Source organism: Castanea sativa, chromosome 6 (genome assembly GCF_040712315.1).
Source record: "Castanea sativa cultivar Marrone di Chiusa Pesio chromosome 6, ASM4071231v1".
In the NCBI taxonomy this organism is placed as follows: domain Eukaryota; kingdom Viridiplantae; phylum Streptophyta; class Magnoliopsida; order Fagales; family Fagaceae; genus Castanea; species Castanea sativa.
Genome location: NC_134018.1, coordinates 49,451,171 through 49,467,340, shown reverse-complemented (window position 1 = coordinate 49,467,340; position 16,170 = coordinate 49,451,171). Strand labels below are relative to the sequence as shown.

At 35.5% G+C, this 16,170-nt stretch overlaps 1 protein-coding gene across 1 annotated transcript; it reads right to left on the bottom strand.

The window, feature by feature from the left end:
• Positions 1-6,227: 6,227 nt before the first annotated feature.
• LOC142640563 (zinc finger CCCH domain-containing protein 11-like) lies at positions 6,228-14,221 on the bottom strand. Its single transcript, XM_075814712.1, has 8 exons — positions 13,838-14,221; positions 13,662-13,746; positions 13,426-13,566; positions 13,255-13,343; positions 11,889-12,077; positions 11,607-11,737; positions 11,425-11,527; positions 6,228-6,627 (listed from the first exon to the last, which is right to left on the bottom strand). Exons 1-8 carry the CDS (start codon positions 14,009-14,011, stop codon positions 6,439-6,441), a joined length of 1,101 nt encoding a protein of 366 aa, XP_075670827.1. The 5' UTR covers positions 14,012-14,221; the 3' UTR covers positions 6,228-6,438.
• Between the last annotated feature and the right edge of the window lie 1,949 nt (positions 14,222-16,170).

Sequence of the window (16,170 nt, the reverse complement as noted above, 5' to 3'; positions counted from 1 at the left end):
ACGGACATATTTTCAACAAACTTACGTTTTCGAATTCTGTTATCGTATCGACGGGCAGCAGATGAAGGTTCGGGTCCGTCACAATACCAATTCAGAGTATCAAGGGTGACGAGTTGAGCCCAAGTTCTTTCCTACAGTTTCGTCTTATTAAAAATTCTCTCCAAAAAACTCCACTGCTCCAAGTTAACCTGAGGAAGGTCCCGAGCTGCAATAAAGGACAGTTAGACCTTAAAAAAAAAAAAAAAATTAACTTCAAAGACTGGACGGAAGCAAAAGGGATACACATACCCGACGGAGGCATTATGCCCCATGTTGTGTCGACGGGCATGTTAGTTACATCTCCTGGACGACACATCCATTCGTCCCCTTCCAAAAAGAAGTAACGACTCTTCCAGTCTCTGTTCGAGTCTGGAGTGTCACTGACGAGCCTCAATAAGGGACTTCTAGCTGCAAAGCTATACATCCCCTTGGACTTGACAATCTCTGTTGGACGGTAACAATGGAAAAATTCTTCCACCATCAACCTTTGGGAACCTTCAGACATTGCCCCATACAAAACCTCAACTCCAATGAACACTCTCCAGGCATTTGGTGAGATTTGGGTGACGGACAGACCAAGGTATTGAAGAAGTCGACGGTGAAGAGAACTTAATGGAAATCTGAGCCCCGCCTTTAAAGCTTGCTCGTAGATCCCAACACCATCTACCCCCTTGTAGTAGCATTTCTCGGATTTTTCGGGAAGACGTAGACGGATGTTGTCTGGTATTTGGTACTTGGTCCTAAGTGTGTTGAGTTGAGATTCAGTCATGGACGACCTAAAATCATTTACCGTCCAGAGAGGCAGCATGACGAACTCCCTAAGGCCATCTGGGCCAATTACTGACTGGACGGGGGGATCCACACCGTCCAAGCTACTACTGGACGACTCTGAACTCTCCGTCTCTAGACCACCATCAAGGGAAGAAGAGGTACTTGACGGATTCCTCTCTTCACTTGAAGTGTCAGGATCTCTTGGACCTGACAGAAACTTTTCATCGTAGCCCGCCCCCTCGCGGACAAACGACTGGTTACTTGACGCACTAGACATTACCTACATTTATGACGGTATGACCTAAGACACCGACGGATCTAAAGAAAGCACATATATTTGAAACAATAAAATTAAAGGGAAGACGGAGAAAGGTTTGGAATACATACCGGATCGAGATTGTTTCTGACGAGGAACGATGGACGGATCTGCTGAACAACAGGAAGACACAATAGATGTGACGGTTGCGCTCCGCTCGCTAATTTTTTTGATAAGAATAGAAAATGAAGGGAGAAAAATCTGGCTTTTTATAGAACAAAGGGCACGGAATACGAAGCGACGCCTCGTTTTGGGGAAATAGCCAATCCACGAGGGCCACGTACTCTTCGTCAGAAATGCAGGCCACGTGTCATCCGTTGTGGTATACCAAGGCCGTCCCCACTTAATACATTGCTTTCAGTCATTCCATGGATCCGTCAGGTTATAAGGACGGATCCAAGGACTGAAGGGGGCAACTGAAGGGGATAAAAATAGTAAATGGACGGAGATAATGAGGACGGATCGACACCGTATGTGACTCGGCTATGACGGTTAAGTATTGCTGAATATCCGTCTTGTATAAATTAATTGTGGATTCCACGTGGCATGTCGTTTGATATATTTCAGATGAGCTTTTGCTTTATCCCTACACAAACGTGCATACTTGGACTTCTTGCGACACACGTTTGAGAAGACTCCTATATGGAAAGGAACTTGAGAAGGAAGTTGTATCCTAAAAGAAAGGTAATTCCACTCAATATAAATACCCCAGAAACCCTAGATACGAAGGTACGCACGCTATTCTTAACTCTGGCACTCTAGGGTTAAAGAAACAAGATTCTAACTTGACCTTCGGAGGGTTTTTGGCCGGCACCACACCGGTGCTCTCTTTTAGGTCGTTTATTTTCTTTTTGCAGGTGTTGCTTTCGTTTGAGGAGAGCTTGCAACTCACTGGTGATATTTTTGGCATCATCAATAACTAATATGCATTGGTGACAAATTAAGCATCCAAAATATATATACATATCATAAAATTATAATAATCTGATTATCATAATTGATTAACATGAAGTTGCACTTAGTCAAATAAACAATTTTTCATGCAGTTACTTTTAACTTTTTACCCTTTTGACAAGTAGTCTGTTTGTAGTAGTAGTTGTTGTTGTTGTTGTTTTCATAATTATGTACACGGCAAGAATGTTCTATTCATATTTCATGGTGAGAAATGAAAACCATCGTATACAATAGTTTGAACTTTAGAGACTTGGAGGGCACTCTAAGTCCAATCAAACTAGAGGACAACTACGTCAAACTTTACTTTTTGAGCTCACAGATGGGGCTAAATTTCAAGTATGACAAAGTTGAAGATAGAAATGAAATGCACAATGTAATTAAACGTGCTTGTAAGACAACTGTATCTCATTATCGTCGTTGTTGTTATTGTTTGTTTTTTCAAGAATAAGACAGCTGTGTGTAGAGCTAGCTAGACAACCAAGAACAAATAAAGGCAGCCAATCTTATCCTCTCTTTCTAGTTGGGTTTGCTTCATTTCTATCCTAGTACAATTTTTTTTTAAATTCAATAAGAAAAGCATCTTCTTTATGAAGATTGTATGACTTGTATAATAATTTAATCAATCTCAGGACTCTTATGAGATTGAAGTATCCAAAACCAAAAAAACTATAGAAAAATAATCAATTACATTTTTTCTGGCTGTTGTGTTTGATGGTTTTCTCTTTCCCATGCCACACAATATCTTACAATGGAGCTAAAACCACAGGAGTCTCCCTCTAAGGTTTGGAAAAAGTCGAAAGTTTCCCACATTATGAGAGGTCATAAAAATCATAAAAAGAAAAGGAGAAAATAGAACATTTGTTGTCCATATGTTAAGCAATATTATATTAATTTCAACAAAGAATTTGATCTTGACCAACCTCTAACCATTTCGATCGGTTTAAAGAGTTAAAGACTTAAGAGTCTTAAGTTAAGACTCGTGTTAGAAATTGATGACAGTGGAAGAACCTAGAAACACGTAACCTCTAGTTATTATGGTTCAAGTATTTGAATAAAAAAACCTAAATTTAAAGACAATTCTTCAAGCATATGGCCAACTCTTTTAGAAAATCCTTTCTTTTTTTTCTTTTTCTTTTTTCCGTTAAACTCACATGCCATTACCAAAACTGCATAATTTTAGAAAATCCTTTGATGAAAAACATACATGTTTAAAGGCTGATTTCCTTTTATACTTCTTTCTGAAATTAAAAAAAAAAAAAAGTTATTACCAATTATTAAATTAGTCTTTTTATTTTTATACAATATAGAAATTATACTATAATATAATCTAAGTATATGTGTGTGAATCTCTCTTCTGAAAACTTGAACCTCAGCTCTTACCCCCTCCACACTTCACAAGAATTTTGTACTTATAAAGTGACCACCATATCAAAAGTACGAAGTGGTTATTGTCATTTTTCAAAACAAAGTGTTTTACGAGTTGAATCTCAATACACGTGGTTTCTTCTATTTTTTTACCTAAGAAGGTCTCCATCACCTATAGTTTTGCTTGATGCCAATTTGGTAGAGCATATAAAAATGGATATGTGGGGGCCTAGTTTACCATAATTATTGTCGGTTTAATGTGTGGGTTGGTGGATACAACCCTATTAAGGAACCTTATTCCCTTCATGCAAGTGATGGAAGGCAAAATCAAGTGGGGACTCACTCACTCATTCAAATCTTGATCAGACTTCACTTTCTTACATCATAGGCTTTATGTCATGCATATGTAATATGTTAGCAATCCATTTATCCAACTTGCTGGCAAGGCTTCACTGTCAAGATTGTTTGATTTTATCTAGTATGCTCTCCAACCCTTGAGGATTTGAAGTGACACAATTGTTGAATTTTACATGCCTATGTTTTATGGCTTGGTTGTATGTGGAGTTGTGGACTCTTTCTAGTCCACTTACAAGAAAGGTACTATGATTAAAGATTAGTTTGTCACAAAAATGAGGATTATGGTGTGCTTATTTCTGGTTCTAGAACTAATAAATTCCATTGTTTATTGTGGAAAATATTTTTTGAAATTAAATAATAAAAAAAGTATACATACGTGAGTAGATTGCCGGCCTTTTATGTATTTTAATTCATATATTTCTCTCTTGATTATATGTTATATTATATGCTGAAAATTTTAATGATGCATCATCTTTTTTGAAAGCTATGAACCCAAATATTTTGGTAGGTATCTTAATAAAGTTGTTATTATAATACAAAATAACATTTTATATTTGTTTGCGTGTCCCCCATAAAATGCTCGTTTTCTAGAACGCAAAATCAAATTCTTTCTCAAAATCAAATTCTAATAATAGTTCTATACTAGTGAAATAATTTAATGCAGAAGAATTGAATAACTCTCGTATGATATACCACAATGAGTTGGCCACAGCTTTCAAGGCCGCAAAACTTTAGCCTTTAATGCATGTACTTTTTTTTTTTTGGTAAAATGCATGTATTTTTTTTTTTTTTGGTAGAATGCATGTACTTATTTTTCAAGCTTGGACTGTTGTCTTTTTTTTCCGATGTCAAACTTGGACCGTATGACTTGGATCGAAAGTATTAGGGTGTTCACACTTCACATCAAACTGTGGGATTAGTGGATTACATTCTCTGTATGTGAAAGCAGTTGGAAAATAAACACATTGTCAAAACGTGGTTTTATAGTTGATTATTACTCTAATCAATTAATTAGACCACAATAAAATGAGAATTGACAGGGCAATGTAGATTAGGCAGTACTTTTTTTTTTTTTGAGAAAAAGATTAGGCAGTACTTAGTACAACGACATTTAACTGCTTCTGATTTTTAAAAGGGTCCGCAAGCTTGTTTCGATTAGTTCTGTTTATTCAAATAATCTAGAATCTAGATTTTCAAAGATAATATAAAAAGTGCATGCCACTCTTTTAAAAGTGCCTTCGAGTGCAAACCAAGTTTCTTTATTAAGTTCATAACTTCATATGCCAAAAATATATATTATTTTCAAGGATTTTATTCTACACATACATCATCATTGATCATGAATAAAATTCTTAATCTTATAGATTATTATTGTTAATTGATCTACTTTATATCATGTAATTTCACGTGCAGTGGTCCAAAATGAATGCCACGTCGAGTACCAAATGGACCTTTAATAAGTGATCAATGTTTTCTGTAATGAAAAAGTCCAAAGTCAAAATCTTTCAGAATCATTCACATATTTTTCAATTTGATTTTTTGTCCTTGGCAAATGTCGCATATAACAGTCAGAGATACACAGTAATTTCATTTATTACGCACTAGCTAATGTCATATGGACTGAAAGCTACCCAACTTCGTGTCATTCTCTCATGGCGTCTAATTTGACCATAGACCTTAGCATTACGTCAATGAAGCTAAGCTCAAATGGACAACATCAGAAACTTTGGCCCCCAAAATACGACATATTTGCATGCCCATGCGTGAGGGTGAGGGATGCTAACATCAATAGTCAATACATCAGAGTTCATACTTCCATTCACACTATTGTCGTATTGACGTATTTCAATTTATGGAGTAGGATTCACGAATGATGAAACTCATTGGCTATTGGTTTTATATATAATATAAAGAATAGCAATGCATGGCAAATAATGGGGTTGAAAAGAATATAGAATTAAAGATCCTTTTTTTTTCAAAAGTAACCAATGAACATTTTCAATTGCAGCAATGCAATCGATATGGTTAGTTAAATGAAGACAAATTAGGCAAACGGGGTGGTATAACTATAATCTAGCTAAGTCGATCGCCATTAGATGAAGAAAAAAAGAATTGACAAATAGAGATACGACCATTTAAATAATTTATGTGATAAATAATGAGAATTGATTGGTGTAAACATCTTGTATACCTTTCAATTTATAACACAAATGAGCCTTAGAATGATCATTCTTTATTTAAAAAACAAATAGATAAAATCCTCATACTTATAGTGGTCCCATCAAAATATAAAAATACTTATAGTGGTATTAGGTTTTCACACTTCACAATAAATCATATTTAACAGCAGTGTCTTCTGTGTGTGTTGGGGCCAACTCAGGAAGGTTGCATTGAGAGATTTCAAGAAAGTAATTGACATCTGAACTTGATCAAAGGGGTAAACTAAACCAAAATTTGGATTCCACCCATACCACAGAATTTCACATTCCAAGCAATAAAATGTGCACATATGATGCATTATCCCTATTTATAAAAATAGTTTATTTCCCATACAACAGTTAATCAGACAGCCGATTCGTAATCTCACAATCCCTTGGTAAAACCATGGTGGCAAGTTGCCAATGATGATCTCCCTCTCAAGATGAGGCCTCAATACCTGGCTCACATATTTGAATTGATGTTTTTGACAAACTTGCTTCAAGCTCATTCAACTCATCTAGGTCCAGCTCATCATCGTCGTCATCATCATCAAGAGGGTCCTCTTCAGAATCATTAACTGTGTTGGTTGAGGTGCTTGGTTCCCCTGCTGTTGAGTCATCTTTAACCTAAAATTTGAACACAATAAACACTCCAGTAAGATTAATAAAATCACATGTACAACACACTTGAATAATTGCATTTTGCACGTTTAGTTCCTTTTCGAACTAAAACACATCCAAACGTCTTAGCAAAGATCTTGGAAATCAAATAATAAAAGATTCATATGGTCAGCGAATTAAGCAATTACAGAAACTCAAAAAAAAAAAAAAATAGTATATACATACATATATGCAATGTAATCATGAGATATCAAACAATTACCTAAAGCAGCATTTTTGCAATCAATGATGTATGGGTCCATTTTTCAGTAAACACTAAACAATGCAAAATAACTACAAACCCAAAAGATGCAAAATACCTAAAGCAGCATTTTTTTTTTTTTTTTTTTTAAGTTATACCCAAACCCAAAAGAACTTGCATCCGTGACCTCATCCTCCTGCATCTTGCTTTTACAAGGGAGCCAACATGTTACATCCAATTGAAGCAGAGTCAATACAGTGTCAAGCTTATTATAATATAATTGTCTTAAGGTTAAAACAGTTTTTTTCATTTGAGTCATTAGAAGTGTCTCAGGGTTAAAAAAAGTTTCTTAAATTAAGTCATTGGTTTATAAGTTATGGCCATTTTATTGTGCAGGGGAATCTAGAATTTCATAAAATTCCTGAGCATAATTTTTCTTTTAGGGTTATTTTCTTTCTTATATTTACTCTATATTTTTCTAAAACTTCTGGCAGTATTAGGACTCTTACAGGGTATTGTTAGGAATTTATTTATTAATCAATTCAGGAATTTTCCTTTAGAAAAACTTTTGGCACCTTTACAACTGCTTTGCTGAGGCAAAAGCAGCTACTAATGCGTTCAGTCAAAAACCACAAGGATGCTTCTCTGAAAGCAACAGCTACCCCACAAGAGTTAGGTAGCACAAAATAAAAGCTTTAGTAGGCTCCTATACCAATTTTGATACAGGATTTTTAGAAATTCAGCACTAAATAAAATTATTTTTAAGGGTTCTTGAGTGAGGTTTAGAATTTAAGGTTTTGAGAAAGGTTAGGTAATAAAAGATTGGATTTTGAATGAATCTTGAGGGATTTGATGTTTGTTCAATGTCAAAACAGTGAATTGAAGTAGAAACAAAGAAAGATAAACTGAAGACGAACACAACTAGATTCTCTAAGCAATCACACTTGGGAAGAAGAAGACAATCACACCCTCAAAACCCGGAATAAGATGCTAGAATGTTATTAAACCTCTATCCATTTTATTGACTACATAGAAGTTTTTATATATAGGCTATTGCCAATCCATTCCTAGAAAGAGTAGGACTCCTATTAACAAACAGAAGTAATTAATAACTTCTAAACCAAATAGAAACACAACACAAAACATAAAATAGAACTTCTGGGCCTCTGGCACAACCTATTACAGCCCATTCTAGAAAATACCAGATTATCCTTACCCTAGTAAAACTTAATTAAGATGAACCAACAAATTTCTAACCTAATCAAACTTAATATTAAGTCTTAACAACAACTAGAGTAGCCTATGACAGGCTAGACCCCATATTGAAACTAAGCCACAATTCTTTGATGGCTACATCAATCTCCCAATGGCTGGACAAAACACAACCTCAAGTTTTGAAATGTTGAAGTAGTGAAGTCCTCAATTTATTAAGCAGGATACTTAGAACAACATTGCAAGACATTTTCTCAATCTAAATAGAGCATGTTTTACATGAAGAAGATTTGGCTCAGCAGGCTCAACTCGATATGGGTAGGAGAAGAACTCAACTCGGTATTCATAAAAAATAATAATAAAAAAAATAGAGAAATTATAATCAAGTCAAGAGATACGGATCATGGATTTTACCATTTTCAAAGGATTTGTACTTACATCCCTTTTAATTTCCATTCAAGAGTTCTTATGTGTTTCCACACCCCTTAGAGACCACTAAAAAAGGACAATTTCATTTTTAAGTTTGACTTCAACTCTTTCGTCAGAGATAGCATTGACGATATTGGAAGGTCGTCCAAACCATGTTATTGAAGTCATCAAAAATGACAAATCAAATCTGTTATTGTTCCATGTGTAATCAAAATTATTTAAACTTGAATTGTGACTCCCATACATGCTAATCTCATCTTTTCACATTCCAATTTCCAAGTTCCTTTTGGAAAACATGGCCAATGATGCCACCCTCCAGCTCTTTAATCTCTTTTTTTCGTACTATCTTCCTTTGTTTCAACTAAGGCATGTTGCAGAATAATGTGTAGCTGGCTGAGATGTACTTAGCATAATAGTAGGCTAAATAATTGCTAATTTGTCAATTTCTTTTCCCCGACAATAGCAGATTCAACCCCTTTTTATTGGCTGTCATGTTATTACTCAAAATTCGCCTCCTCATGAGATTCAAGAGTTTCTTTTTCGCAGAAGTTTCCTACATTAACCTTTCATGTTGCTGTTTTGACTCATCTTCAGGTGCTGATTAGGCTCTTTTGCTTTAGTTCTCTGTTTCTAAGGCTTAAATCATAGGGTTGGACATGTAAAATTAGTAATTTAAAAACTCCTAATTTTTAGCTAAATTTTCTCCCACCTCCACATTTCTCTCTCACGTTAGTTGTCAATTACTAATACAACTTCTTTTTTTGAAAAAAAAAATAGAAAAACTGAATTTTTTTCCACAAACGTACCCTTTTTTTTAATCATTAGACTGTTTTTTCTCACCTCCACATTTCCCTCTCACATTAGTAATCAGTACTAATACAACTTCTTAAAATAAAAAATAAAACAAAACTGCCAAGAGTAAAACGTGTAAACCCAAAAAATAAAAAGCCTCACCATGGGCGCGAAGCATATATGCACTTTCTACTACCAAACTTAATAAATAATTCCTTATATTGTCTCGCATTATCAATTACATGCAAATCACCTTACTCAAGAGTATAGTGTACAGAGCTGCTCAAGAAAATCATCTGTAAGATTTCTTAAAAGAATTTCTTCTTTAAAAATCACCTTACCCTCTTATCCTCTTAGAAGAATTTCTCATAAATATCATCTTTAAGATTCCTTGTTTATTGAAAAGTCAAAATTATCCTAGCATTTTTCCAAAATTTCCAAGATCACACTTCATATTATTCTCCAATCGTCCTTGTTCTGGTCATTTCAAACATTCACTTCACTTTTTCTGTAGCATTACCAGATAATCAGCGAAGTGTTTCAACTGCATATAGCCACTTCTATAAAATAGTAAGTGAAAATTATTTTAGCAAAACCGTGACAGCAGCTTCTTCACATAGCCTTTATAAAGCTACAGCATCACTGAACTAACCCTTACATATAAGCTTGATGGACTCAGACATTTCAGGTTTGAGTAAACACCAAGTATCTTGAGTTAATTAAATTAAAAATTATGGCACACTTCGCAGCTTACTGTTTACAGTACCCAAACATCCCCAAATTTCTCATCTCTACTCTATTTTCAAACCCAAAGCATACTTTTTCCCTCGTACATTTGAACCCCTAAAACCCCAAGTTTTCCATAAATTTTTTAGTCAAATCGCCTATCAAATTAGGCCTAAATATCCAATCACAAGCACTAATCAGAATTTTCCTCCAACCTATTTTTTCAAGAAGCAGCCCCTCTTACCTTTTATTCCCTCTCTTTTCAAAACCCTTGTTTGTCATACAACCTGTAAAGCCTTCTTCTTCTTTTTTTGATTGGTAATTACATATGCACCTGGTGGCTATTGAACCACAACCTCATTGGTAATTACCTTGCTCTAGCAAAGGAAGGAGATGCCATTTGAGTTAAAGCTCATTGGCCTTTTTTAAGCCAAAACAAACCCTAAAAGCATAACTTCTTATTCTTCTTTTCCAAAAAAGAAAAATATTAAGTTATACACACTTCATTAGGTAACTTAAAACCTCACCCACCACCTAGTGCGTACAAGAAAAGGAGGGGCCATTTAAACTGCTTAAAAATATTAGGTTCTTGGACTGCTTAACAATCTAGTTTTAAGCCTTTGAAAATATCTCCTAATGATCTGCGATAGATAAGGTATGATATTTTATTTATATATTTTACAAGACCTAGGATATTCTTCAGACTCAATAAAGAGAAGCCTCCAAGCAAAGAAACACGACACCTAAAAAGAGCAGATCCATTGATGAACCCCTCCAGTACAAGTGAAAATTTTTATATTAGTCAAGTAATAGCTACTCTAATTACTATGTACAGAATAAGTAAATAACAAACAGTAGGAACACTCCACATTTCATTAAACCCTATTCAAAAGATATATGGCATAAAGGTTTCTAGCCAGATGTGGTGACATCAAAATTCAGATTCAACTACATAACTTTCTGCATTGCTTATACCACAGGATGAAACAGCTAGTAAGACGATAATGTATCATGACTCAATTCTCAATCAGCATATCACAGATTATGTGACTAATATCTAATAGAAAATGATAATTTATTAAGCAGAAGATTTCATACAAATCAGCTGTGCCTAAAACAGAACACATTGTTCAGACTATCATAGCATATTAATATGGTCACCTAACATATTAAGGCAAATCAACTGTAAAAGATACATTCCATACAAATCAGCTTCTTCTTCTTTTTGATAGGTAGTTATTTGTATGATTTTTTTTTTTTTTTACCATGCACCATAAAAATTCCAGAACTTAAAAGTTGGTGAAAGGAAAAAAGGAAAAGAAAAGGTTAATCAACCTTGGAAATCAAGTCCAATAGGTTCAGACCACTTCTTATTTTATAAAATTAAAAAGAAGCAGAATTACCTTCTGTTGAGCAGCCTCAGATTCTTCTTCTCTTTGGTATTTTTCATATGCCTCAGCATCATCCACAAACAAGCTAGCATCCGCAAGAAACAACTCCCGACCACTAAGACAGGCAGATAATTAAATTAATAGCAAGTTTAATGGGAGATATTTAACTGAATGCAACATATAGAGAATGACACCTCATGCGGTCATTCTTAGCCCTGTCTGCTCTCTGTGCAGCTAAGCCAGCCTCTCTTTCCTCTATCTTTTTGTTCTTCCATTGGAAGAAAAGGTCGGGAGTCATCGGAGTAGTGGTTGTTATTTTTGCACGCTAAAAATTTTGCAGATGAACAATTATAAGAACTGAGTATAGAAAACAGAGCAAAGAAAACAATAGAACAGATGGAGCTGCAATCAAACAAACATGTTCCCACAAGATTAAAAGGAAAAGTAAAAGCCAACAAATCAAATATGATTGTTACCTGATTCTCAATCTCTTCCTCGATGGGAATCTTATCACTCTCTTCCTCCAAAAGTGCCTTCATTTGAGATTTTAAAATATAACCTGGAGGTAGAGCATGTCTATAGTGACATTCTTTGCCACCATTTGGGCAAGACCAGAACCATCCATATTGTTTCTTTTCCACAGCATCCAAAAAGTATTTGCAAACCTGTATATAAGTTTTTTCTTAAAGTAATAAGAATTCAATTTGTTGAAAGACCCAAAAAAGGGGGCACTACCCTAGTACACAGGAAGTATTCTCGAATAAAAGGAAATGAGGGGAAATAAAAAGAAAATAGCTTTAAAAAAATAAAGAACACCAAAACCCTGCTACCTAAAGTGTTCAGAATCCTTCCTAACCTTTTCTCAAAATATAAATAAATAAAGTGTTAAGAATCCAAAAACTTTCGCCTGAAGGCTGAAGTCCACTTGTAAAAGGGTCTTTAGCAATTAGAACTTCAACTTAACCAAGTCTTGTTCTTCACCATCAAAGCAACAATCATTTATCTCCCTCCAGAGACACCAGATAATGCATAAAAGAAGTCCATTTGTAAAAGGGTCTTTAGCAATAAGAACTTCAACCTAATGAAGCTTGTTATTCACCAGATAATTGTTATTCACCAGATAATGCCTTCCAAATCTTCCCATTAACCTGTTTACCAAAAGATCCCTCCCAACAAGCCAACAGCTCCAAGACAGAAGGCATAAAAGAGCCAACATACTAAGAGCTTTAATGTTATTATTATTAAGAAGTAATTCTTCCTTTGAAAATAAAAATTTAGATAACCATTTAAACAATATATGTATAATTTAATGATTCTACCAACATGGGGCAGTTTCCACTCGCTCAAAAGCCCCATCTCTGACTAAGAGCCAATGTGTCACCTTCAACTTGTAATGAAGCAGCAACCCACACAAAGACATCATAGTTAATCTCTCTATTTGCCAAAATTGAGCTCTCAGAATTTTTCACATAGGCTTCAACAATTCACATTACTCCAACATTATTAAACAACTACCAAGAACTTAGAATTTTTCAATGCAACTTCAAAAACCTTCTCCTTCTGGAAGGGGCATAGACAATTTTCCACAATAAATCTCATTACACTACCTGCACTCGGCTAACTAGCGGAACATAGTGACTTTAACATCCCACCTAAAGCAGGAACATGCCAAAGCTACAACCACAATGTAGCTGCTAGATTCACCTACAGTCTACACAGTACACACAAACACGCACTTACGTTCATACACACATGTACATACAAACTAAATTACCAAGAACTTCCATTAACATTGTATTGAAAGAAAGCATTCAAGAATTTAAAAAATAAAAATGAACTCACAATCTCAGTCGGTTTATTCTGGTTATACTCGTTTTTCTTCGACTCCACCACCTTCTCAAGTGTCTCTTGATCCCAATCCTCCATAGTGTCTTAAATAAACAAACACCCACCAAATCAAAATCATATAAGAGCTGAAATAAATACATAACACAGTATTCAATTAAAAATCACCTTCATCACGCTTATCACTGTAAATATCGATTTTCTCGCCCTTTCTCTGCACATTCAAATCATGAGAGAACTTGCATTTGAAACCCTTGGCGCACTGCCCCACCTTGAAAAATTCGCATAATATAGACTTTGGATCAACACCTATCCAAATTTACCAAATTACTCTATCACAAAAACACAATTCCATACATAAACCCCAAAAAAATAATAAAAGTTAATAGCTCAAACATACATACCAACTGGAACTTTGGGCTGACTAACAGCAACTTTGAACAAATCATTCAATTCCTTCTCTTTAGCTTTCTCTTCCTCCTTCTTTTTCTGCTCAATCCAAATCAAAATTCCCACTCAGAACCAAACAGAACCAGCAATCGATTAAAGTGAAAGGAAAAAAAAAAAAAAAAAGGCGAACCTTAAGGGCGGCTTTGGCGGCTTCGGGTTTGGGCTGGACCGATTGTTTGAGATTTTGGACGTATTTCTGGACATTCTTGCTCTTGTTCTTGTTCTTGAGCCCGAAGGTCTTGTCCTCAACGACTTTCTGCTTCTTCGCTACGTCCGATTTGGATTGCTGCTGCTTCGGCGGCATATTTGTGTGATTGAAAGAAACAAAAAAAGCAAAAGCAAAAATCTGTGGGATTTTGTTTGGTAGATGAGAAAATAGGAATTGATTTTTCAAAAAAATTGGGGGGAGATTTGGTCGGAGAGTGTGATTAGGGTTTTAAATGGATTTAACAGAGGCCAATAATGTTATTGCTATCTGAGGAGTGAGGAGGAAGATGGGGAAGAAGGGCATGCAAGATTTTTTTGTTTTGTTTTTGGGTTTAAATGCCCGATATGACCCTGCTGGGCCTGTGAGTTGTGAAATAAGAGCCCAACGTTTTTGGGCCAAAATTGACAATTAACTCAATTGTCTAGCTATATAGGCGCTGTTGCGAAATTATATTTATTATCAACATCTCGAGTTTAAAGCGGTGTTTGGTTGGATGTAAAATATTTTTCAAGTGTAAAATATTTTCAAGTGAAAATATTTTTAAGTGTTTGGTGGCATTTTAAAAAATACTTTGGAAAATATTTTCAGGTGTTTGCTTATAATCTTGAAAATATTATAGAAAATACATTTTTTACTTGTTGCTCACATTTTCTCACATTTTCTCAGCTCCCAAAAAAATATATAACATCATATCTCAACAGAGAAACATAAAAGAAACAAAACACAAAAAAAAAAAATCATAAAATCCGAGAGAGAAGAAGGAAGAGAGAGAGGCAATCACGAAAATTTAGCACCGATGCGATCACGAAAACCCAGCATCGGCACGATCGCGAAGGCGACGTGATCACGCGATCGCGAAGGCAGGGCGATCGCGAAAACCCAACACCGGCGCGATTACAAAGGCAGCGCGATCACGAGATTGCGAAGGCGGTGCGATTGCGAAGGCGGTGCGATTGCGAAGGCGGTGCGATCGCAAAGGTGGTGCGATCACGAAGGCGGTGCAATCGCGAAGGCGGCGCCGATGCTGGGGTGCAATCTCGCCGGTGCATCTGGGGTTGGGACGCGATCTCCTTAACTCTCTCTCTCTCTCTCTCTCTTTGCGCGTCTGAAGCCCGGAAATGGTTTGAAGTGAAAATAAGAACGGAAATGGTTTTACACCTGGGAGCCTTATTTTATGATCAACCCTGAAAATATTTTTATTTTGACCAAATTTTCGGTAACAACCAAATACACACTTTTACGAAAAAGCATTTCCGAAAGTGGTTTGAAGCCAAAACAAATGGAGCCTAAAAGACAAAGACTCAGTTTCCATGTTCTAATCATTTTTAATTTTGCGTTTTTTTCACGTGGGGTCCACCTGAAAATCGAGTTTCTAAGACTCAATTTATAAGCCGACCCTTTAAGCATCGATTTGTATATGATGTGATGATTTGTATGTGACGTGGTTAATCCACGTGGAAGTCACCTGGAAACCGAGTCTCTAAGACTCGATTTCATATAGGGCTTTTTCAAAATTAAACGCCTCTCCACTCTCACTCACCCTCTCACTCTCACACAGACCAAACTCTCACGCCTTTCTCACTCACCTCTCCACTCTCACTCACCAAGCCACTCTCACTCAGTCTCCACTCTCAAGCACCCTTTCCACTCTCACTCAACCTCCACTTTCATGCACCTCCACTCTCACAACCTTCTCCAGTTCTCTCAGGTGTGATTTTCTTCTCCTAAACCCACTTTTGAAGTACATTTTCTGTTGTTTTTCTTATTGTGTGATTTTTTCATGTGGGTTTGTGGTTTTTGTTCCAAAATTATGATTGATTTGACTGTACTATTTTAGAACTTGTTTCATGTGTTACTTTGTTTGGTTTCCAAGAAAATACGAGAAAAATTTTCCATTTTGTGGTGAGATTGTAGTCATTACTTTGGTCACTAATTTCTCCCATGTTATTTAATTAACCCTACATACTCAAAATCGTATTAAAAAAAAATCAATTTAGTTTTGTTCATTTGCTGTTATATTGATTATTAATGAACAAAACAAATGGAAGTATGACCAAATGATGTTCAAATCTAATCTACCGAAGCAAAATATTATTGTATACAATTGATGTTCATTTTTTTTAGTTTGTTGTCCTTTTTAATTATAGGTGTATAGTGTTTGACTTGTATGAAATATTTTCATTGCTGGGGGTGAAGCCCTGGGTTAGTGTAGAAATAAAGCCTGCTAATGCTTTTGTATATATGGGGTCAAGAAT

What these genes read in the sequence shown, in the direction of transcription:
- LOC142640563 (XM_075814712.1), bottom strand. Translation starts at nt 14,011, where the DNA reads ATGCCGCCGAAGCAGCAGCAATCCAAATCGGACGTAGCGAAGAAGCAG. An exon ending in TCAGCCCAAAGTTCCAGTTG is followed by an intron (nt 13,567 to 13,661) that starts GTATGTATGTTT and finishes AAATTTGGATAG; the next exon opens with GTGTTGATCCAAAGTCTATA. An exon ending in GCTAAGAATGACCGCATGAG is followed by an intron (nt 11,528 to 11,606) that starts GTGTCATTCTCT and finishes TGCCTGTCTTAG; the next exon opens with TGGTCGGGAGTTGTTTCTTG.